At 53.4% G+C, this 15,744-nt stretch overlaps 6 protein-coding genes across 6 annotated transcripts; 2 read left to right on the top strand and 4 right to left on the bottom strand.

The window, feature by feature from the left end:
* Positions 1-84: 84 nt before the first annotated feature.
* Positions 85-2,182, bottom strand: N7459_001672 (putative serine/threonine protein kinase; the record flags this gene model as incomplete). The annotated part of the gene is made up of 3 exons (XM_056940857.1): positions 85-175; positions 243-1,557; positions 1,621-2,182. 3 exons carry the CDS (start codon positions 2,180-2,182, stop codon positions 85-87), a joined length of 1,968 nt encoding a protein of 655 aa, XP_056805137.1.
* Positions 2,183-3,260: 1,078 nt separating this feature from the next.
* On the bottom strand, positions 3,261-3,669 carry N7459_001671 (cupin domain-containing protein; the record flags this gene model as incomplete). The annotated part of the gene is made up of 2 exons (XM_056940856.1): positions 3,261-3,510; positions 3,572-3,669. 2 exons carry the CDS (start codon positions 3,667-3,669, stop codon positions 3,261-3,263), a joined length of 348 nt encoding a protein of 115 aa, XP_056805136.1.
* Positions 3,670-6,546: 2,877 nt separating this feature from the next.
* Positions 6,547-7,556, bottom strand: N7459_001670 (uncharacterized protein; the record flags this gene model as incomplete). Its single annotated transcript, XM_056940855.1, has 2 exons — positions 6,547-6,686; positions 6,752-7,556. 2 exons carry the CDS (start codon positions 7,554-7,556, stop codon positions 6,547-6,549), a joined length of 945 nt encoding a protein of 314 aa, XP_056805135.1.
* Positions 7,557-8,824: 1,268 nt separating this feature from the next.
* Positions 8,825-10,087, top strand: N7459_001669 (NAD(P)/FAD-dependent oxidoreductase; the record flags this gene model as incomplete). Its single annotated transcript, XM_056940854.1, has 1 exon — positions 8,825-10,087. One exon carries the CDS (start codon positions 8,825-8,827, stop codon positions 10,085-10,087), a length of 1,263 nt encoding a protein of 420 aa, XP_056805134.1.
* A 549-nt stretch (positions 10,088-10,636) lies between these two features.
* On the bottom strand, positions 10,637-13,127 carry N7459_001668 (Zn(II)2Cys6 transcription factor; the record flags this gene model as incomplete). The annotated part of the gene is made up of 3 exons (XM_056940853.1): positions 10,637-12,612; positions 12,675-12,845; positions 12,974-13,127. The coding sequence occupies 3 exons, from the start codon at positions 13,125-13,127 to the stop codon at positions 10,637-10,639; spliced, it is 2,301 nt and encodes a 766-aa protein (XP_056805133.1).
* A 654-nt stretch (positions 13,128-13,781) lies between these two features.
* N7459_001667 (uncharacterized protein) lies at positions 13,782-14,519 on the top strand (the record flags this gene model as incomplete). The annotated part of the gene is made up of 2 exons (XM_056940852.1): positions 13,782-14,076; positions 14,146-14,519. The coding sequence occupies 2 exons, from the start codon at positions 13,782-13,784 to the stop codon at positions 14,517-14,519; spliced, it is 669 nt and encodes a 222-aa protein (XP_056805132.1).
* Between the last annotated feature and the right edge of the window lie 1,225 nt (positions 14,520-15,744).

The following is a 15,744-nucleotide window of genomic DNA, read 5'->3' as shown; positions in this document are numbered from 1 at the left end:
CAGCTGCAGCGTGACAAGAGAAAAGAAGCAGGGCCATCGGCCAACGCCGCACACAAAGCAGGGCATGAAACGGAAGCTGCGAGACTAGAACATCGTGCCGAAGGTGCCGTCGGTAGCGATCGGTTTGCGAGGCGATCTGCTGCGGCCGCCACTGTCGACGGCGGGCTTTCGGTGCCTGCAAGAAGTGTGTGAGCATTGAGGTGCCGGGCTGACCAGACAACACATATCGGAGTAAAACATACCGGAAAGTAAATCCCACAAACAAACCCTTACTCATCTTATCACCACGCTCTGCCATCTCCTCCAGCGCGCGCTGCTTATCGTGGACCTCCTTGTACTTGGCCATGTCGGCCTCGTTGCTAAAATCATCAAAGTACCCAGCATCCGTCTCCGAGTCAAGCTCCGGCACGAACGGGGCGCGCTGCTCGCGCAGGTGATTGAAGTCGACCTCACTGAAATAGTCGTGGGCGTGGATCTCCTGGATATTCTTGAAGCGCTGCTCCTTCGCTGCGACCAGCTTCGTGATGAGATCCCACGTTCGGCGGGAGAGGAAGTAATTTGGATCTTCGTAGACCGGCTTGCGCAGCACCTTCTGCCAGCGCTTCAGGTTCTGCCACGTCTCGTCGACGGTGGCACCGGCAAAAGGCGGGTAGCCCGCCAAGGCCTCGAAGAGCATGCAACCCAAGCTCCAGTAGTCCACGGTGAAGTCATATTGGTCGCCCTTCAGCACTTCCGGCGCCATATAGTCGGGCGAGCCCACGATGGACTTGGCATAGTTGACTTCGCGCTCGCGCAGTGACCGGTACCCTTGCCGTCGCTCTGCCATACTGCGCTGCTCCATGGGTCGACCGAAGGGTACGGGTGTGTTGCCCACCTCCTCCAGCTTCACGCGCATCGACTCGATCTTGCCCGGGCTCAGCATGCCAGCGGCCAAGCCGAAGTCAGTCAGCTTCACGTGCCCAGTTGAATCGATCAGAAAGTTTTCCGGTTTCAAGTCGCGATGGATGTACCCGAGCACATGCAGCGCGTCAATGCAGCTGAACATCTCCGCGATGTAGAAACGGGCATGTCGGTTATGCAGAACGCCGGTGTTGTTGAGCAGGGTGCGGAAGTCTCCACCAGGGACATACTCCATGGCCAGGTAGATCTGATCGTCGTCCTGGAAGGCATACAGCAACTTGACGAGCCACTCGCTCTTGGCCGCAGTCAGAATGTCGCGCTCGGTGAGAATGTGTCGGATCTCATCCAGTTTGAATAGCAGCTTCTTGCTCATCACCTTCAGCGCGCACACCTCGCGCGTGTCCTTTTTCTGGGCCAGGTACACCTGTCCATAGCCACCCTGGCCGACCTGCGTCAGGATCTGGAAGTCATGCTGGCGCAGACGGGTGCGGCGCTTGCGTAGATGCGCGCGTTCGCGGCCAAGATATTTCAGGAGTGCGGGCTCGTATTCCTCGGCAGGGGTGGTTGGAGGTTCGGGGTAGGCGGCTTTGAACTGGGAGTGGCGGGTTTGGCGGTTGTGCACGTAGCTCAGGAGGTCAAAGTAGTGGTCGAGGAAGTCTGGCGGGCATTGTTAGAGCACGACGGGGCGGCGGACGCTGTGAATACGGGAAGGCGACTTACAGAGCTGCGTGACGTTGGTGAGACGCTTGACGCGGGGTTGTTGCAGTTTCTCCATCTCCTCCGGTGTCAGGCCACGCAACTGGACCTGGCGCTTGGACGTATCGGCGTCCCGTGGCTGATAGGGTTCATGGCGCGAGATGGCCGCGGGGGTCGGGTTTGGTCCCAAGTCCTTGGTGAGACGAGCGGTCGGGGGCGTGTTCTCCTTGTTCGCCTTGCGCGTCGGGCTGGACGGACGTTGGTGGATGACACTCTCGTTGAAGTCCTCGCCGGCGGGCTTGTCGGTGGTGAACATGGGATGATTGAAGTGGTTGTGGCTGGACTTGGAAGGAGAAGTCGGGTTCAGTTTCAGCGCCTTATCGAACACATTGGGCAGGTCGAGGGCGCCGGGCGGCAATCGAGTCTTGCTGGGGCTACCCTGAGGGGTCTGTGGAGGACTGGTGAAGCCCGAATCCGCGGGGGTCGAGGGGCGATCGAAGGTCTCATTGCCGGAGCGCGTATGCAGCGGCGGCGGTGGATTGGGCAGACGCAGTCCGCCGTGGCGGTCCTCAATGTCGACAGCCATGGGGAGTGGATGGGGGAAAGAAGGGAAAGGTGGTTAAGTGGAGGGAGAAGGGCGATAGAGGGGCGTTGATAAGGGGAGACTGCGGCCCGAACAATAGAAGGGGGGAAGGGCGAATGGCTTTGTGGGATCAGCGTGTTTCTGCTCGACTCCACCGATCGGATTCCATTCTTCAAATCTCGTTCCCTCGTCCACATCATATACCATGGTCACATCCTATCACACCCTATCCCACTCGTCTCAGCACCGCCCCTTGCCCCGGGTTGTCCGGGCAACTCTCCCCACGTCATCCCAACCGCGGCCTTCAATTGGGCTTCATCGTGGTCCATTATGGTCCATCCCAAGCCACGAACCGGCTCTGAGTTAATCGACCCGCGCTGAACTGATCCACTGGATCGGGTTTCCGCCCTGCAGGTCATGATTTCCCCTGGTGATCAGCTCCAGCAGCCCCAGTCGGCGGGTTTCACCAGCTGAACGCCCCCATTTGTGCGCTCTGACCGGGAAAAAACTGGAGCTGCCATCAGCCACCGACGAGGCACGGTATCGGCCTTGCTCCCGGAGCCTGGATATCTAGCGATCACTCAGCTTGGATGCTTGACTTGAATGCGATGCCCCGCACGCAGTGGCGTCATCAGGGCAATAGTCTCCGGTCGGAAGATGGTGAATCAGCCTTTGCATGTATATGTATGTATATATGTGGTTGTATGCTGACTATCACTAGTGAACTCTCTACCACCCAAGTCGTTTATTAACTCATCGTCTATGCACACCTCCGATATCAACTCGACGCCGGCCACAACACAACCCATCCAAGACCCGAGTAAGCAAACTACCCCATCAGGCATAGTGTGTATCGCCTGGCGGGAAGGAACGAGTGGAGACCAGTGTCGTCGTTCTATTATTCACGCCATTTCCATATACCTATTGAAGCTATCGATCACACTGCCTCGCGCCCTCCTCATCCCTTGCTTGACTCGACTCGTCACATCCCATCGCTCTATCTTATGCCGCCCCCTGGGCCCGCTGGCCGGTCTGCGTGCAATATCGGTTAGCCCTGTTGCCGCCGTGACCACATCCACCCTCACTCGAGCCAACTCACATAGAACGCCAGCCCGTAGTCTGGCGTCGTGAACGTAATCTTGGCACCCCGGGGGAAGTAAAACACGTCGCCTGGCGTCGCCGTGACCGTCTGCCCGGTCTCGTCGGAGATCTCGAAGATGCCTTCTAGGATGATTTTCATCTCGTCGTAGGTGTACTCGTATACTAGCGGCGTGCCCTTTTCCAGCCGGTAGAAGCCACACGAGATGGGTTTGTCCGCATTGTCTTTTTCGCTGTGAGAGATGTTAGCTGGGCTGGGCGTGAATCGATACGTCCTGCGGTCTGGTACTTTACCTAGAGATAACATCGCCCAGGAAGGCGTTCTCGTTTGCAATCAGGGGCGGCTTGAAGGTCGACTGTGCCTTTGCGCGATAGGTGAATGCGGGTGTCATGGTTGGAGATAGGATGGTGGGTGTATCGAGCGACGGGAAGACCGACACGACAATCGAAATTCCGCGGTTTATCTACCTCGTCCCGGAGGCTATCAGGATTCCTCCACGCGGAGAGGACCCGCGCGATGGACGCATGCTTCGTTGCGCGGGAGGCAACTCGATCCTGTCCTCGGAAACTGATCGGATTCGATATCCGGACTCGGCAGGCTAGCGGGGAACGGGTTGATAGCGATACGACTGATCTGTGAGGGGGAGCTCAAGCGTGCTGGCCCGGACTCGTGGGCGTGATGATTGGTGCTAATTGGAGATGATATCGCGGTGGAATAAGTGTCGGGTTGCTGTGCTCGTGGGACTGTTGAACGGGCTTGCAGTACGCAGAAACGTCGCGAGTTCACGATGGATTCGATGCAAACCCCAACTGCATATGGATTATGTAGCTTCTGGTGACGCGGGGATCTCTTTGCCCGAATTGGTTAGGGTTTGCTGTCGCCAAAGTTAGTATGTGATTGCTTCTCGGGTGTCATTCTTGGACCCTGGATAGATTGGAAAACGGTTTTGCGACAATCGATGATCAGCAACGAGGTCAGCATATGGGTAATCCTGGCAGGATGGCTGGGTTGGAGAGAAGTAGATCCAAGTGTTGAAGATGTGGCCTACCTCTTGAATAGTCCTGGTATATAGTATGGTACTAGCACCTCAGTGCAATACCTAGTTCTGATAGACATTCTAGAATGGCCATGGCGATGCAGGTTTACTCAAAGAGAAAGTCTGGCGGAATCTCCCACCCAAGAAGTGGTATTTATTCCCCTGCAGGCGTGGCCATCCTTCTTCCTCCGCTTCTTCCCCAGACTATATAAATATGTGCACACGGGCCATATTATTTGAAACATCTCCCCCTTCTCACGTATAAATACACATGTCAGCACTTTTCCTCAACTGAGCAAAAATGACCATTTTCGCGACACCGTATTCCCTAAATCCAGAGACTATCCAAGACTCCCTTATCGGCAGATCATCCCACTCAGGTACGATCATTGATGCCTGCATATACACCTCATGGTGCCCAAGCTCTTCCGGTAACAGCAACGATAGAGGCCGGAGATGCCCCAGGAAGCGAACCCCTATACGCGGTATTCTTACCGCATTTACATGTCAGGCAGGTTGGCTGGACCTCGCTAGATTGCAGCAATATTCGATCCCTAGCACAATCTCACCGGGGGTATTCATGATCGAAAGATGAAAAGTCGTTGTCTCGACACCACATGTCTCCCACGGAGAAAGTGGTCTTGTGTTGTCGGTGCCTTCCAGTGCTACCCACGGGGGTTCGGGAAAACGACAAATGACGACTCAATGAGCGGTAACTGAGATATATCATTAGATTCGCACGATAAAGAGAAAGACATGGACACCTCGATACGCTTTATCAAGGATCACGCTCAGAGTATCCGATGTACAAGATACCCCAGCGGAAACAAAATGCGTTGAATCGGAAAAACAAGAAAAGCTGATCGATACTGTCGATGAAGACTTGAGGCCATGGAGCGACAGAAATGCACGGCCGGATTACCACCACGCTTTCCTCCGCATGGCTACGCCCTGTTACAACATTCCAGTATCGGGCAGGGCCCAAAGTCATTTTCCCCGCGGCGCAGTATCGCAACTACCAAGCCGAAGAACGCGAATTGCAGTGCATGCCTGGGCAATTCTTCTCTCTCCAGCACCATCAATCAATCCCCTCTCTGCTGCTTACTCTCGACTTTGTTCGACTAGCTCCTACGCCTCGTTGATCTCTTCTCCCCTCCCATACCGGACAATGGATTCTGTCGTTGAAGTCGTGATGAAGTTGAAACAGCCCACTGTCCACGCTCAATGCAGCTATGGTCAGACCTTTCGGCAAGCTGGGGGGTAATGGGAAGGCGACCAGTCCTTGCAGGTCATCCACTCGATTCGGTCGGAAACATCCACACTCCGCGCCGACCAGAATCCAAATGAGAGTCTGTGACGCTCAGGCTGTTTCCTCTGTCCATCGTCAACATATGTCGCTTAGTTTGCCACTCGGTTGGATAAAATCTAGTATACTGTCTACAGTGTACCTCCCCTGGAGGTTCGTTAGCTGGGCAGTCACAGGGAGGGCTTCATATAAACCCCCTTTATTACTACTTGGCCGGGTATATAGTCCACTGTTCACTATTATAACTATCAGATACAACATAAGCCCTATGACTCTATGATAAATGGCCAGGTCTACTTAGTTCGTAATTATGGGAGTAGCGTACGTGGAAGGAATAGAGTGATCAGCGATAATGACGACGAAGAGGAAGCTATCTACGTAGAAGTAAGGGAGCTTATATATAGTAGGTCGGTTATATGACCCACACACAAATACACCCCTACCTAATAGACCTGTTTAGTTTAATAATATTAGTTCAAAAGGAAATGGAATTAGGATATTGTTAGTAAAAATAAATAGATCGGTTTAAAATTTCTTAGTATCTAAGCTAACAACTGAATTAGGGACTTGAAAACTAGATTAAGAAAAGAACAGGAACTTTAGACTACGAAACAAGATAGTCCCTCTGGGTGGATACGGGGTCGATATTTGCCCAGTATATATACATCCTGATAGCGACTGTCCGAGGTGTAGACTCGCTATGTAGATAGCCTGCGTTCTCTTTCTTCCTCATTTAGACAGGTGACAATTTCAATCCACTCTGTATGCCCCTTCTCCGTCACATTACATTACAACCATCGTCAACTAATTCCTCCGGTGTTGGGGCTTGCATAGTTCCTTTCGGGAAATCCAGAATGAACCCAAGCGACTCGAGGTACATCGCTTTGGAAATGTCAACTTTAAATCTGAAAATCGGAGAAAATTCACTAACCCAGCCCAAAGGCCATTATACTATAGGCATTGCTGAATGTCAAGTCCGGGGATTGGCTGGCCAGCTGCGACAAACCAGCCCAGTCTGTGGTGACTGTTTGAGTGCCATCATCAGCGCGATATTCTCGATCCATAGCTTTTTTAGCAATAATATCAGCACGAATATTTTGCGAGCATGAAGTGACGGAACAAGGCTCATACCTTTGCCTCCCTTTATGGTACGACCTAGCATATCAAAGAGAACACTACTCAAACTCCCAGCATAGACATTGAGCGAGTAGTCAACCCCTCGTGTGAGGTAGTCCTCCCAGTTCAATTCCCTTCGCGAGGTTTGTGCCATGCTCTTCAGTGAGTTAGGACAAAGAACAATGATCTCTTTGGGCGATGTTTCAAAGTTCAAAAGTATAGCGACAGTGTTACCATCACACATCTTGGGGGAATTCAGTGTCCAAGCCCCATGAAGATCACTCCAGTACTGCTTCGCTCCATTGGAAGACACGGAAGTTTTGCCATCATGGGTCGCCGAGAGGAATGACAAACTGCATTCAATCTGGACATCGTTGGATCTAATGTCCCCTATGTTCCAGAGTTGATCTTTTGTAGAAGGAGATGTCAGTATCTTTATCTTTTCCGTGCAGTTACCGTTGAATCCAAAGCGAGACATACTCGGAAGCCCTCTTGAGACCCATTTATAGTATTTTGTCTTTGCTCCCAGCTTGGGATCGACACCCCAGCCAAAGATCGTTTTCAGTGCGCTTGCAATACTTGCACGGTGGACTTTGTCTTCATTGCTCAAATTGTCATTGTTCCAATTATCCAGATACCAAGTCACAGCTTCACCGCCTCGCTTTCCCATAGCTGGTAGGATAGGCTCAGCATGTTTCAATGCACTGCGGATATTCTTGCAAGAGTTTGCAATGTCGGCTCGGGCCTCCAACTGCGCTAATGAAGCCACAGGAAGGAGGAGGAGTAAGCAAAACCAGAGGAAATGTGCCCCAACGTTCATTCTGATAGACAAAGGAAAGAATAGCGTAGAGAAAGGTATTTGTGTTTCTTTCTCACTTGGTCCCCTTTTATATCTTTTATATGACTCTTTGTTTTGACTTGGTTATATTAGATTGTCTTGATCTTCATTCTAATTGGGTTAGAATTATCGCTCAACAGCAAAGAATATTCGCTCATAGTTAGGTGACGATCCTTCAGGATGCGATGATTCAAGCAAGACAGAAAATTCTCCAAGGGGGCAAATATAACAGATCTTTAACACCCTAAATAACGGGCGATGGTCGACTATAGGTGACTATCGACGCCGCTGAAGATAGCCCTGGCTCATTTGATCGCCGGTAACCTGTTGAGCCTAACTTCAACCATCCCGTTTCTCCGAGCGGTCGAACGAAGCGAAACGAACAAGATTCACCGATTCAAACAGATTCTGGAAGCGCAAATCAGCAAAAATGCCGTCCCTGTTACCAGCTCGGGAAATCGGGGACAGGTGGTCTCTCGATACCCTGCCAAATATGGAGAAGAAGTCAAGGAACTCATGGTTGTTGGGGCTATATTACTGACAGCTAGAAGCGGCGGCGAGTGTTGCCGCAGTCATGCAGTCATCGCATACTTGCTTTCGAGCGACCCGAAATACGCTCGCTGGCCTCAGTGCTGCCGGGAGGGTTGCTAAGACCATAGTCGCCGATTTGGCCGACGATTACTCGTACGCGCGAGTGGATGAAGGCCCCAAGGTCTATTATAACAATATTGGAAGCTATGTTTCGCAGTGCGGCTGAGTAGAAAATTAGAGCAAAGCACCCGAATACATCCCGTGGGAATAATTCAGCCCTAACTTCTCCCAGGTTCCATGCGTCATGGCTTACATGAACCATATCCACCGCCATCTCGCCAAATTAAAAAGTTGGCCACGCCCAATAAAACAGTGGGTGGCTTCATTCCCTCGGCCTTACGACCGGTGGTCGGCCTTCCGATTGTCGCGAGGATAAGGCCGAGTAGGACAAGGAATGGGGCGAACAGGACCCGACTGTCTATCGCAGCATATCATTGGCCGCGCAAAAGAGAGGCTCTCCTATACACAGCTAGAGTAACACACCTACACTCTAGCATGGCGAGATCCAGAACGGGGCTGCGGATCAATCCAAACCAGAGCGCAGCTAGTCCCTATGTAGTATTGCAGTATTCACGTCGCGGGTATAAAAGAAACCCACTCCCGCAGCAATACAAAAAGCCATGTCTCGGATTTGAATCTAGAGTCAGACCCAAAGCACAATGGCAACAACCGCCCCAGAACCAAGAAAGCACATCCTCATTCTCGGTGGTTCCTACGCCGGCCTCTCGACGGCACACTACCTCCTCAAACACGCTGTCCCGCGCCTTCCACGTCCGGACTCATACCAGGTCGTCCTAGTCAGTCCATCGACCGAAGTGCTCTGTCGCCCGGCCTGTCCGCGCGCGATGGTCTCGGCCGACCTCCTTCCGCAGGATCAACTCTTCGTGTCGATACCGGAGTTATTTGCGGGATATCCAGCGGCGAATTTCCGCTTCGAGCATGGGAGCGCAGTGCATTTGGATCATGACAAGCGCACGGTGTTGATCCAGTCTGCAGCGACGCAGAGGGAGGAGTCGGTCGAGTACCATGCCCTGGTGATCGCCACCGGTGCGTCCACGCCGTCACCTCTACTCGGTCTAAGTCGGGATGCAGACTCGGGGTTCCTACGCAGAAATTGGGGGACTCTCCGAGAGGCCCTGCCAGCCGCGAAGAATATCGTCATCGCGGGCGGAGGGCCGGCCGGTGTCGAGACTGCTGGCGAACTGGGCGAGTACCTCAACGGGCGGGCAGGCTGGCTGAACTGCAAGATGGAGAAGCCAAAGGTGCGCATCACGGTTGTCACATCGGCGACGCAGATCCTGCCCGCTCTTCGGCCGGGTATCGCTGCAAAGGCGGAAACATTCCTCGCTCAGGTCGGAGTGAACGTGGTGAAGAATACGCAAGTCGCGGCCGTGACGCCGGAGAACTCGGGCACGGCAGACGCGTTGGTTACGCCGACCAAAGTGGCCCTTACGGATGGGAATACGCTCGAGGCAGATATCTACATTCCTGCTACTGGGACGAGTCCTAACACGGGGTACATCGAGAAATCTCTCTTGGGCTTGGATGGTCGGGTGGAAAACAACAGGTCCACGTTACGGGTGGACGGAGCTGGGCCGCGCGTCTACGCTATTGGCGATGTGGCGTCTTATTCTCGGCCAGCCGTGCACGCAATCCTCAATGCGGTGCCGGTGCTCGGCGCGAACATGAAGCGCGATTTACTGCTTGCGTCGGGCTCGGAGGCGGCGGTCGGGGCGGATCGCGAGTACCAGGAAGACACGCGGGAGACGCAGATGGTGCCCATCGGACAAAGTAAAGGCGTGGGGGCGGCGATGGGGTACCAGCTTCCTAGCTGGATGGTATGGCTGATCAAAGGTCGGGATTACTGGCTGTGGACAACTGGTGGACTGTGGAGCGGGAAGCAGTGGGCCAAGGAGTCGTAGGAGGGCAAAGCTGCGTCAGGGCATCGACTGTGTAGCATGGGTGGTAAGGTGCCATGGGTGGAAAGCCTGCGGTCGAGTGCTGGCTGGCATGGGCATCAGTCAACGCGGGATTGCTGGGAGCATTAGCACCCAGACCGTGCAGCATGGCAGTCAGATCAGAGAACCACAGGGTCACCAAGAAAAAGAACCAATTGAGTCAGAGCACTATGTCATGAAGATCACATCGAAGAATAAAGCAAGATCCGGAAACGCCGCGCTCGGTGCAAGACTCTGGGAGCCTTGCAGAATTCAATTTGAAACACAAGGGAAGAGAAGGGGGGAAACAAGCTTAGTTGGCGTCGTTAGTCGTAAGGTTAGTATAGCAAGGAATTCACGAAGAATTTTACTTGGCTCGTCATGCTCGATTCATGCTCTGAGTTCAGGAACACAAGCCAGAAAAGTGGCCTACCTGAGGCAACGCCCACATGGCTGGCCATTGCTAAAATGTGCACGGCATCAACCAAGGAAGACTGTTGCAGGTATGCGTGTCAGTAACCAAGCCGGGACAGGTCAACGACCAATCAACCACGTACCTTCCCATCCCCATTCGGCCATCACATTCAGCCAGTGCAGCTTGCTTCGCACCGTCCTCTCGAACTCGATATTCTCTAGTGGGGAAAATGCAGAGCCGCGTCTCGACGGCGTGGACTTGGACGTAGAGGAGCCAGCCCTCGAATGGAGCGATCTCTCATTATCGCGAGAATGGATGCGGCCGTGGAACGCTCGCGACGCATCGTCCGACCCGCTCAGGGCAGAGCCGTTCTTGCCCTTCTTCTCACTCGAGAGCGACTTCGTGCGTCGAGTGACGAGGCTTTGCTGTTGCTTCTCTACCTTGAGCGCGTCCCGGCGCGCCCACACTTCCCGCAGCACATCCAGACAGCGGTCAATACCTCCAAGCATCAAACGAGACTGGATGGTAGTCCAGCGGTCCATCACCCACTTCCGGTCGTCTGGCATATCGACCTCCGCACCAGCGGCCAGAAGAGGGAACATCTGTACAATGACTGTGCGAGACGTGTACGGGACGGTTGCCAGCAGGATCAGAACTCGCTTAGCCAGCTCTTCGGCTGGCTCAGAGGGCATTTCTGGAACGGCCTGGTGCAGGTAGAGCAGGGTGGCCCACCGATAGGCATATGCCACTTGGACGCTGTGCTGGACGTCAGACGTCGGGTCCTCCGGCTGCTCAAACCACTGGGGAGGCTCCCACTGCTCGATCAGCGATTTGAGCTCCATAGCCTGCGCCACAATCGACACCGAATTGGTAGAAGTCTTGCGCACGCGCTGGACGAGCCTTGCAACCCGGCCAATGATCGGGAAGAGAGTAGCTGCACAGCCCATCAGCGGATCGATCTCATGGACCGCATCTCCCGGCAGCTGGAAGATGTCCGGGTTGTGATCCTCCGGGCCAGAATCATCCAGTGAGGTAAGTCGAGCAATTACATCCATGTATGTCCAAGTATTGTAAAGAAAACGCACGCGGTCCAGTTCACCCCCACTCAGGCCTCCCTGGAGGCCTGCATTGAGCACTTGTAGCATCAACGCCCTCGCACCGCGTAGGTGTTGAACACAGGTGCGGGTGTTTTGGTCCCACGTATCGGCAAAAGCCAGTGCCAGACTGGTTGCCAGCGCAGTATCAGCCCGCATACTCTGAATCTGCTGTCTCAGGCAGGTCATACTCTGGCGCATGTGCTTGACACCCTGGACTCTCACAGACGGGTTCTCTTTGGAGCAGTGAAAGGCCGACAGCGCAAAGATTGCATGGTACAAGGCTGGGGTATCTTTGGCTAGAGGCCATATTAGCGTACGCCAGGGATTCTCGGTTACGCCGTCTTTGATGGACAGAATGCCACAGGTGATCTTATCAAAGCGCACAGCCAACATCTCTTGGCTGTCTGGGGCTAGAGTAGGCCGGCTAGGAAGGCTTGAGAAATCAAAAGGAGTTTCATGTTGTCCGGAGGAAGTCAAATTCCACGGGCCGGCGTCGGTATCACATGGTCGTAGAATCTCCTCAATTTCTCCGTTATTACACATTAACTCGGTGAAACTGAGTTCCGGTGCTGAGGTAGAATGGAACCCTTGCGGTCCAAATACCATTGGTCCGGTACCAGGGCCATCGAACTCTGTGTCTGGGATCAAGTCATCCCCCAAGGGTACGGCATGTTGAAAGGGATCAAGAAACGAAAGGAAATCAAAAGGATCTGAATCTGTCGAGGCCGACACACCAATGCCAGGGACTGTCTCCTCGTTCGTGGAGTATTCCTCCGGGAACACAGGATACTCATCAGCAGATTGCGTGTCAGCAGAAAGAAAACTCTTGCTGCTCGCTGGCGAGCTCTGCAACGAAGGGCCCTGTAGTGATGTATCATTGGGATTTGACGGTCCCCGAATCGACGATGTCGACTGCTTAGTCGTTGGAGATGTGGACAATTTCGGGGGGTGAATGACGGAGATAAGCGGGTGCGATGGGGTATTAGCCGCGGTGTTGGCTATATGGGCGTTAGTCCATCCGTCAACCATCAGCCCAGCATCCACGCCGGTCGATACCAACCTTTCTTCGGCTTGGCGATCGGGCGACCCGCAGCGAGATTGGTTTCTTCAAACGGGCGCCATTTGAAGTCCTTCTTATATCCGCCACAGGTCACTTTGCGGCGCTCGCACTGTTGGCAGGTCGGCTTGGTCTCGTCGCACTTTAGCCGCTTCGCTTTGCAAGTGATGCATCCTGGGCGAGGCGGGGATATCGGGTCAGCGTGTCTGCGCAGGCAACTAGACTGCAGAAGAGCACCCGCAGTGCTTCTGTGGGCTCTTCGTGAATTTCGTTCCCCTTGGAACGAGATCGTAGAATCGTACCATTGCGACTTTTGGTTTGCTTGGGCTTCTGCGTCGCCGTGGCGATCTGCTTCGTCCTCTTGGGCGGCGAAGCAGGCTTTCCCCGCGCGGCCGCCGGGGGCGAGTCGGCCGAGTCAAGAATCGTGGAGGGAGATGGGATTTTGATCGTTTCCATACCCAGGCTATGAAGGGATGATACACGAAGACTCGAGAGTAGAAGAGTAGAAATTGTTATCACGGGGGAGAGGGGGAGAAAAGAGAGAGAGATAAGACGGGGAAGTAGCGAATGACAGAAAAGCAGTTCGGAAGCCGCGCGAGTCGGGACGAGTGAGGGTGATAAGCATGCGGGGAGTTGCCGAGCTTGGAGAAGGCGTGAGGGGAGAAGCGTGATTCATGAATGGTCGACTACGATTGGAATCTGAACTGGCGCTGCGTTGGACTTTGTGTGGCGTCGGGGTATAGTTAGGTAACTCGAGTGTCTATCGCGTCTGGTTGTATTGACTATTGTTGCTCTTTGCAGAATGTATAGTTCGTGCGGGGATCAACATAACCCTCATCAAGATCCCGATGACATATTCTTCTTCACGTAAATAGGCAGCAGATCTATCATTTCTATTCACCAAGGACTCTTTTAATTCACTTCTTTTGTTTAAGATGCATTCACTACGACCTTTGCTCGCAAGCCCTCCTATATAAACCGATTTGATGGCATCCTCAATACTTCTCCGTGTCCACCTCTCCTCTCCTCTCCTCTCCTCTCCCTTCCTCTCCTCTCCCTTCCATACACTTGATGTGTATGGACCTCGACCTCGGCCTGCCCAAGGGGGAAATGTCTTTCCCCAACGTCCACGGCTTCACAAAGCCCCAGATCCAGGCGCTCGCCAGCGGCTACGCCAACGGCAACCTGATCCAATGGGGGCAGCGGGGCCTGATACAGGACGTGCTGGAGCTGGACTCCAGTCACGATCCAGCCATTGTCGCGCTGGCCTGGGACCTCAACGAGCTTCTAGGGCACCTAGTGTGCATTATCGGCGCGGGATCCCCGCAGGCATGGATCCTTCGCATCCTCCTGGCGCCCGAGTTTATCTGGCTAGGCCTCCACTGGGCTGGAACGCCCGAGACCGGTACGTATGCCCCGAAACCCGCCTGGCGAAAGATACCAGCATCGAGCTAGACTAACCGCCGTTGGCTAGTCTCGCTCGGGGAGTACTACAACTCCCTCGTCGACGCCATCCGCCACCGGCCACTGGTCGCAGCGGCGATGCTCCAGCACGCCCTGCAGTTCGACCCAGAGTGGTTGGAGCTTCTCGCCGCCCTGGAGAAGCACTTCGGTGGCCTTCATGGGTCCCTTGCCCACGCCACGTCGGCTAACCTCACCAATCTCCCCACCTCCGACTCTCTTCCCCTTGCTCTTCCCGCCGTGTCACCGGGCTGCATCCAGATGGATGACAGCGAGATGGAGATTTGCCCCGTGACTCCGACCGCGGAGACCAGCGTCTGCCCCGTGGAATGGTCTATGGACTGGACCACGAAGGATGTGACGGAGGAGGGAGACGAGATCCTGTGAGTGGGGTGTGGTGGATAGAGGGGAGAGACGGGGACAGCCCAAGATCTGTACGAGTATTTTCAGCAGCGGATAATGCCAATGTATAATAGCGTTCACCAATGACACAGGTATGCAACAGTCATCGTAATGTTCTTTTATGGTATGTCATACACTGCGTAGTTCTTGCAGAGAAACCCCCTCTCCCAAGTCTCACATCCTAAGGTTGCTATTTGGTAATGGAGCCGATAGTCCCTCTTCTAGCAGGATCTTCTCTCTTCATTCTCTCAATAAATTTAATTAGCCATCCCCTCGAATAACTGGCTTTCTCACATACGAAGGAACTATCCCTCTAGTTTATTGCCATCAGCTCTTACCTCCTCAAACCTGGGCTTGTGTTTCCCGCCATACTCGCGCAGGTGATATTTGAGTATGGAAACTCCTTTAATGAGATTCCCTCGGAATAATAACGATATACTGAGTCGAGTGTGCAAATGGCCATCACTTACCACAGCTGATATATCATCAGGGATTCCCCGCATTTGTGAATACGAACGGCGATCCCTGTCTGCCTTATCTCACGAGTCGAATTGAGGCGATGCCACTCTTGGTACGAACTCCGCAGGTTTAATAACATCGATGCCGTCTTATTCTTGCAGAAAGGACGAACAAACGCCTGTTAAAAAACCATATGCGAGGTCATGGCGATAAGCGGGCAGCCACACGAAAGAATGTCCTAGGATGACTCTACAATGTCACAGAGTAGTCATATTTAACTAAATAGTTAGTTACAGATAGATATCAATCATTTTTAGTATTCATCTCATCGTATACGCCCTGTCGTCCGAGTTTTGAAATAAACGAGAGTCGGTCATCCAACGTTGGCAGCGGGTTGCTCCGTGCTCTCGACTCCGCAAGCTCAAGACGTAGTGTAGAACCCACCAAATCACCCACCATTACTGCAAAGATCCTGAATGATCAATTGCCATTAATCCATCGTGTCGCGAAGCCGAGATCAGAGTGGGACGTGGCATGGATATATCTCCGAGATACCTCACCCAACTGACAGACACTGCCCGAAAAATATATTTCCATTCCCATGGCAAAAGCAAGAATCTCGCCTGCAAGTCCTTGGACCAAAGAACCTTACGAACCAACCGACCGATCTAGATACCTAGGTGCGTATTGGCCCTGCTACATAGTATACACCCATACCCAGATTACCAGATCAGCCAGGTACGGATGTACA

This window comes from Penicillium hispanicum (genome assembly GCF_028827665.1).
Source record: "Penicillium hispanicum strain IBT 35686 chromosome Unknown utg000001l_segment0_segment0, whole genome shotgun sequence".
NCBI classification, from domain to species: domain Eukaryota; kingdom Fungi; phylum Ascomycota; class Eurotiomycetes; order Eurotiales; family Aspergillaceae; genus Penicillium; species Penicillium hispanicum.
Note: the sequence above shows the minus strand (reverse complement) of the source record. Positions and strands in the feature narration are given on the sequence as shown.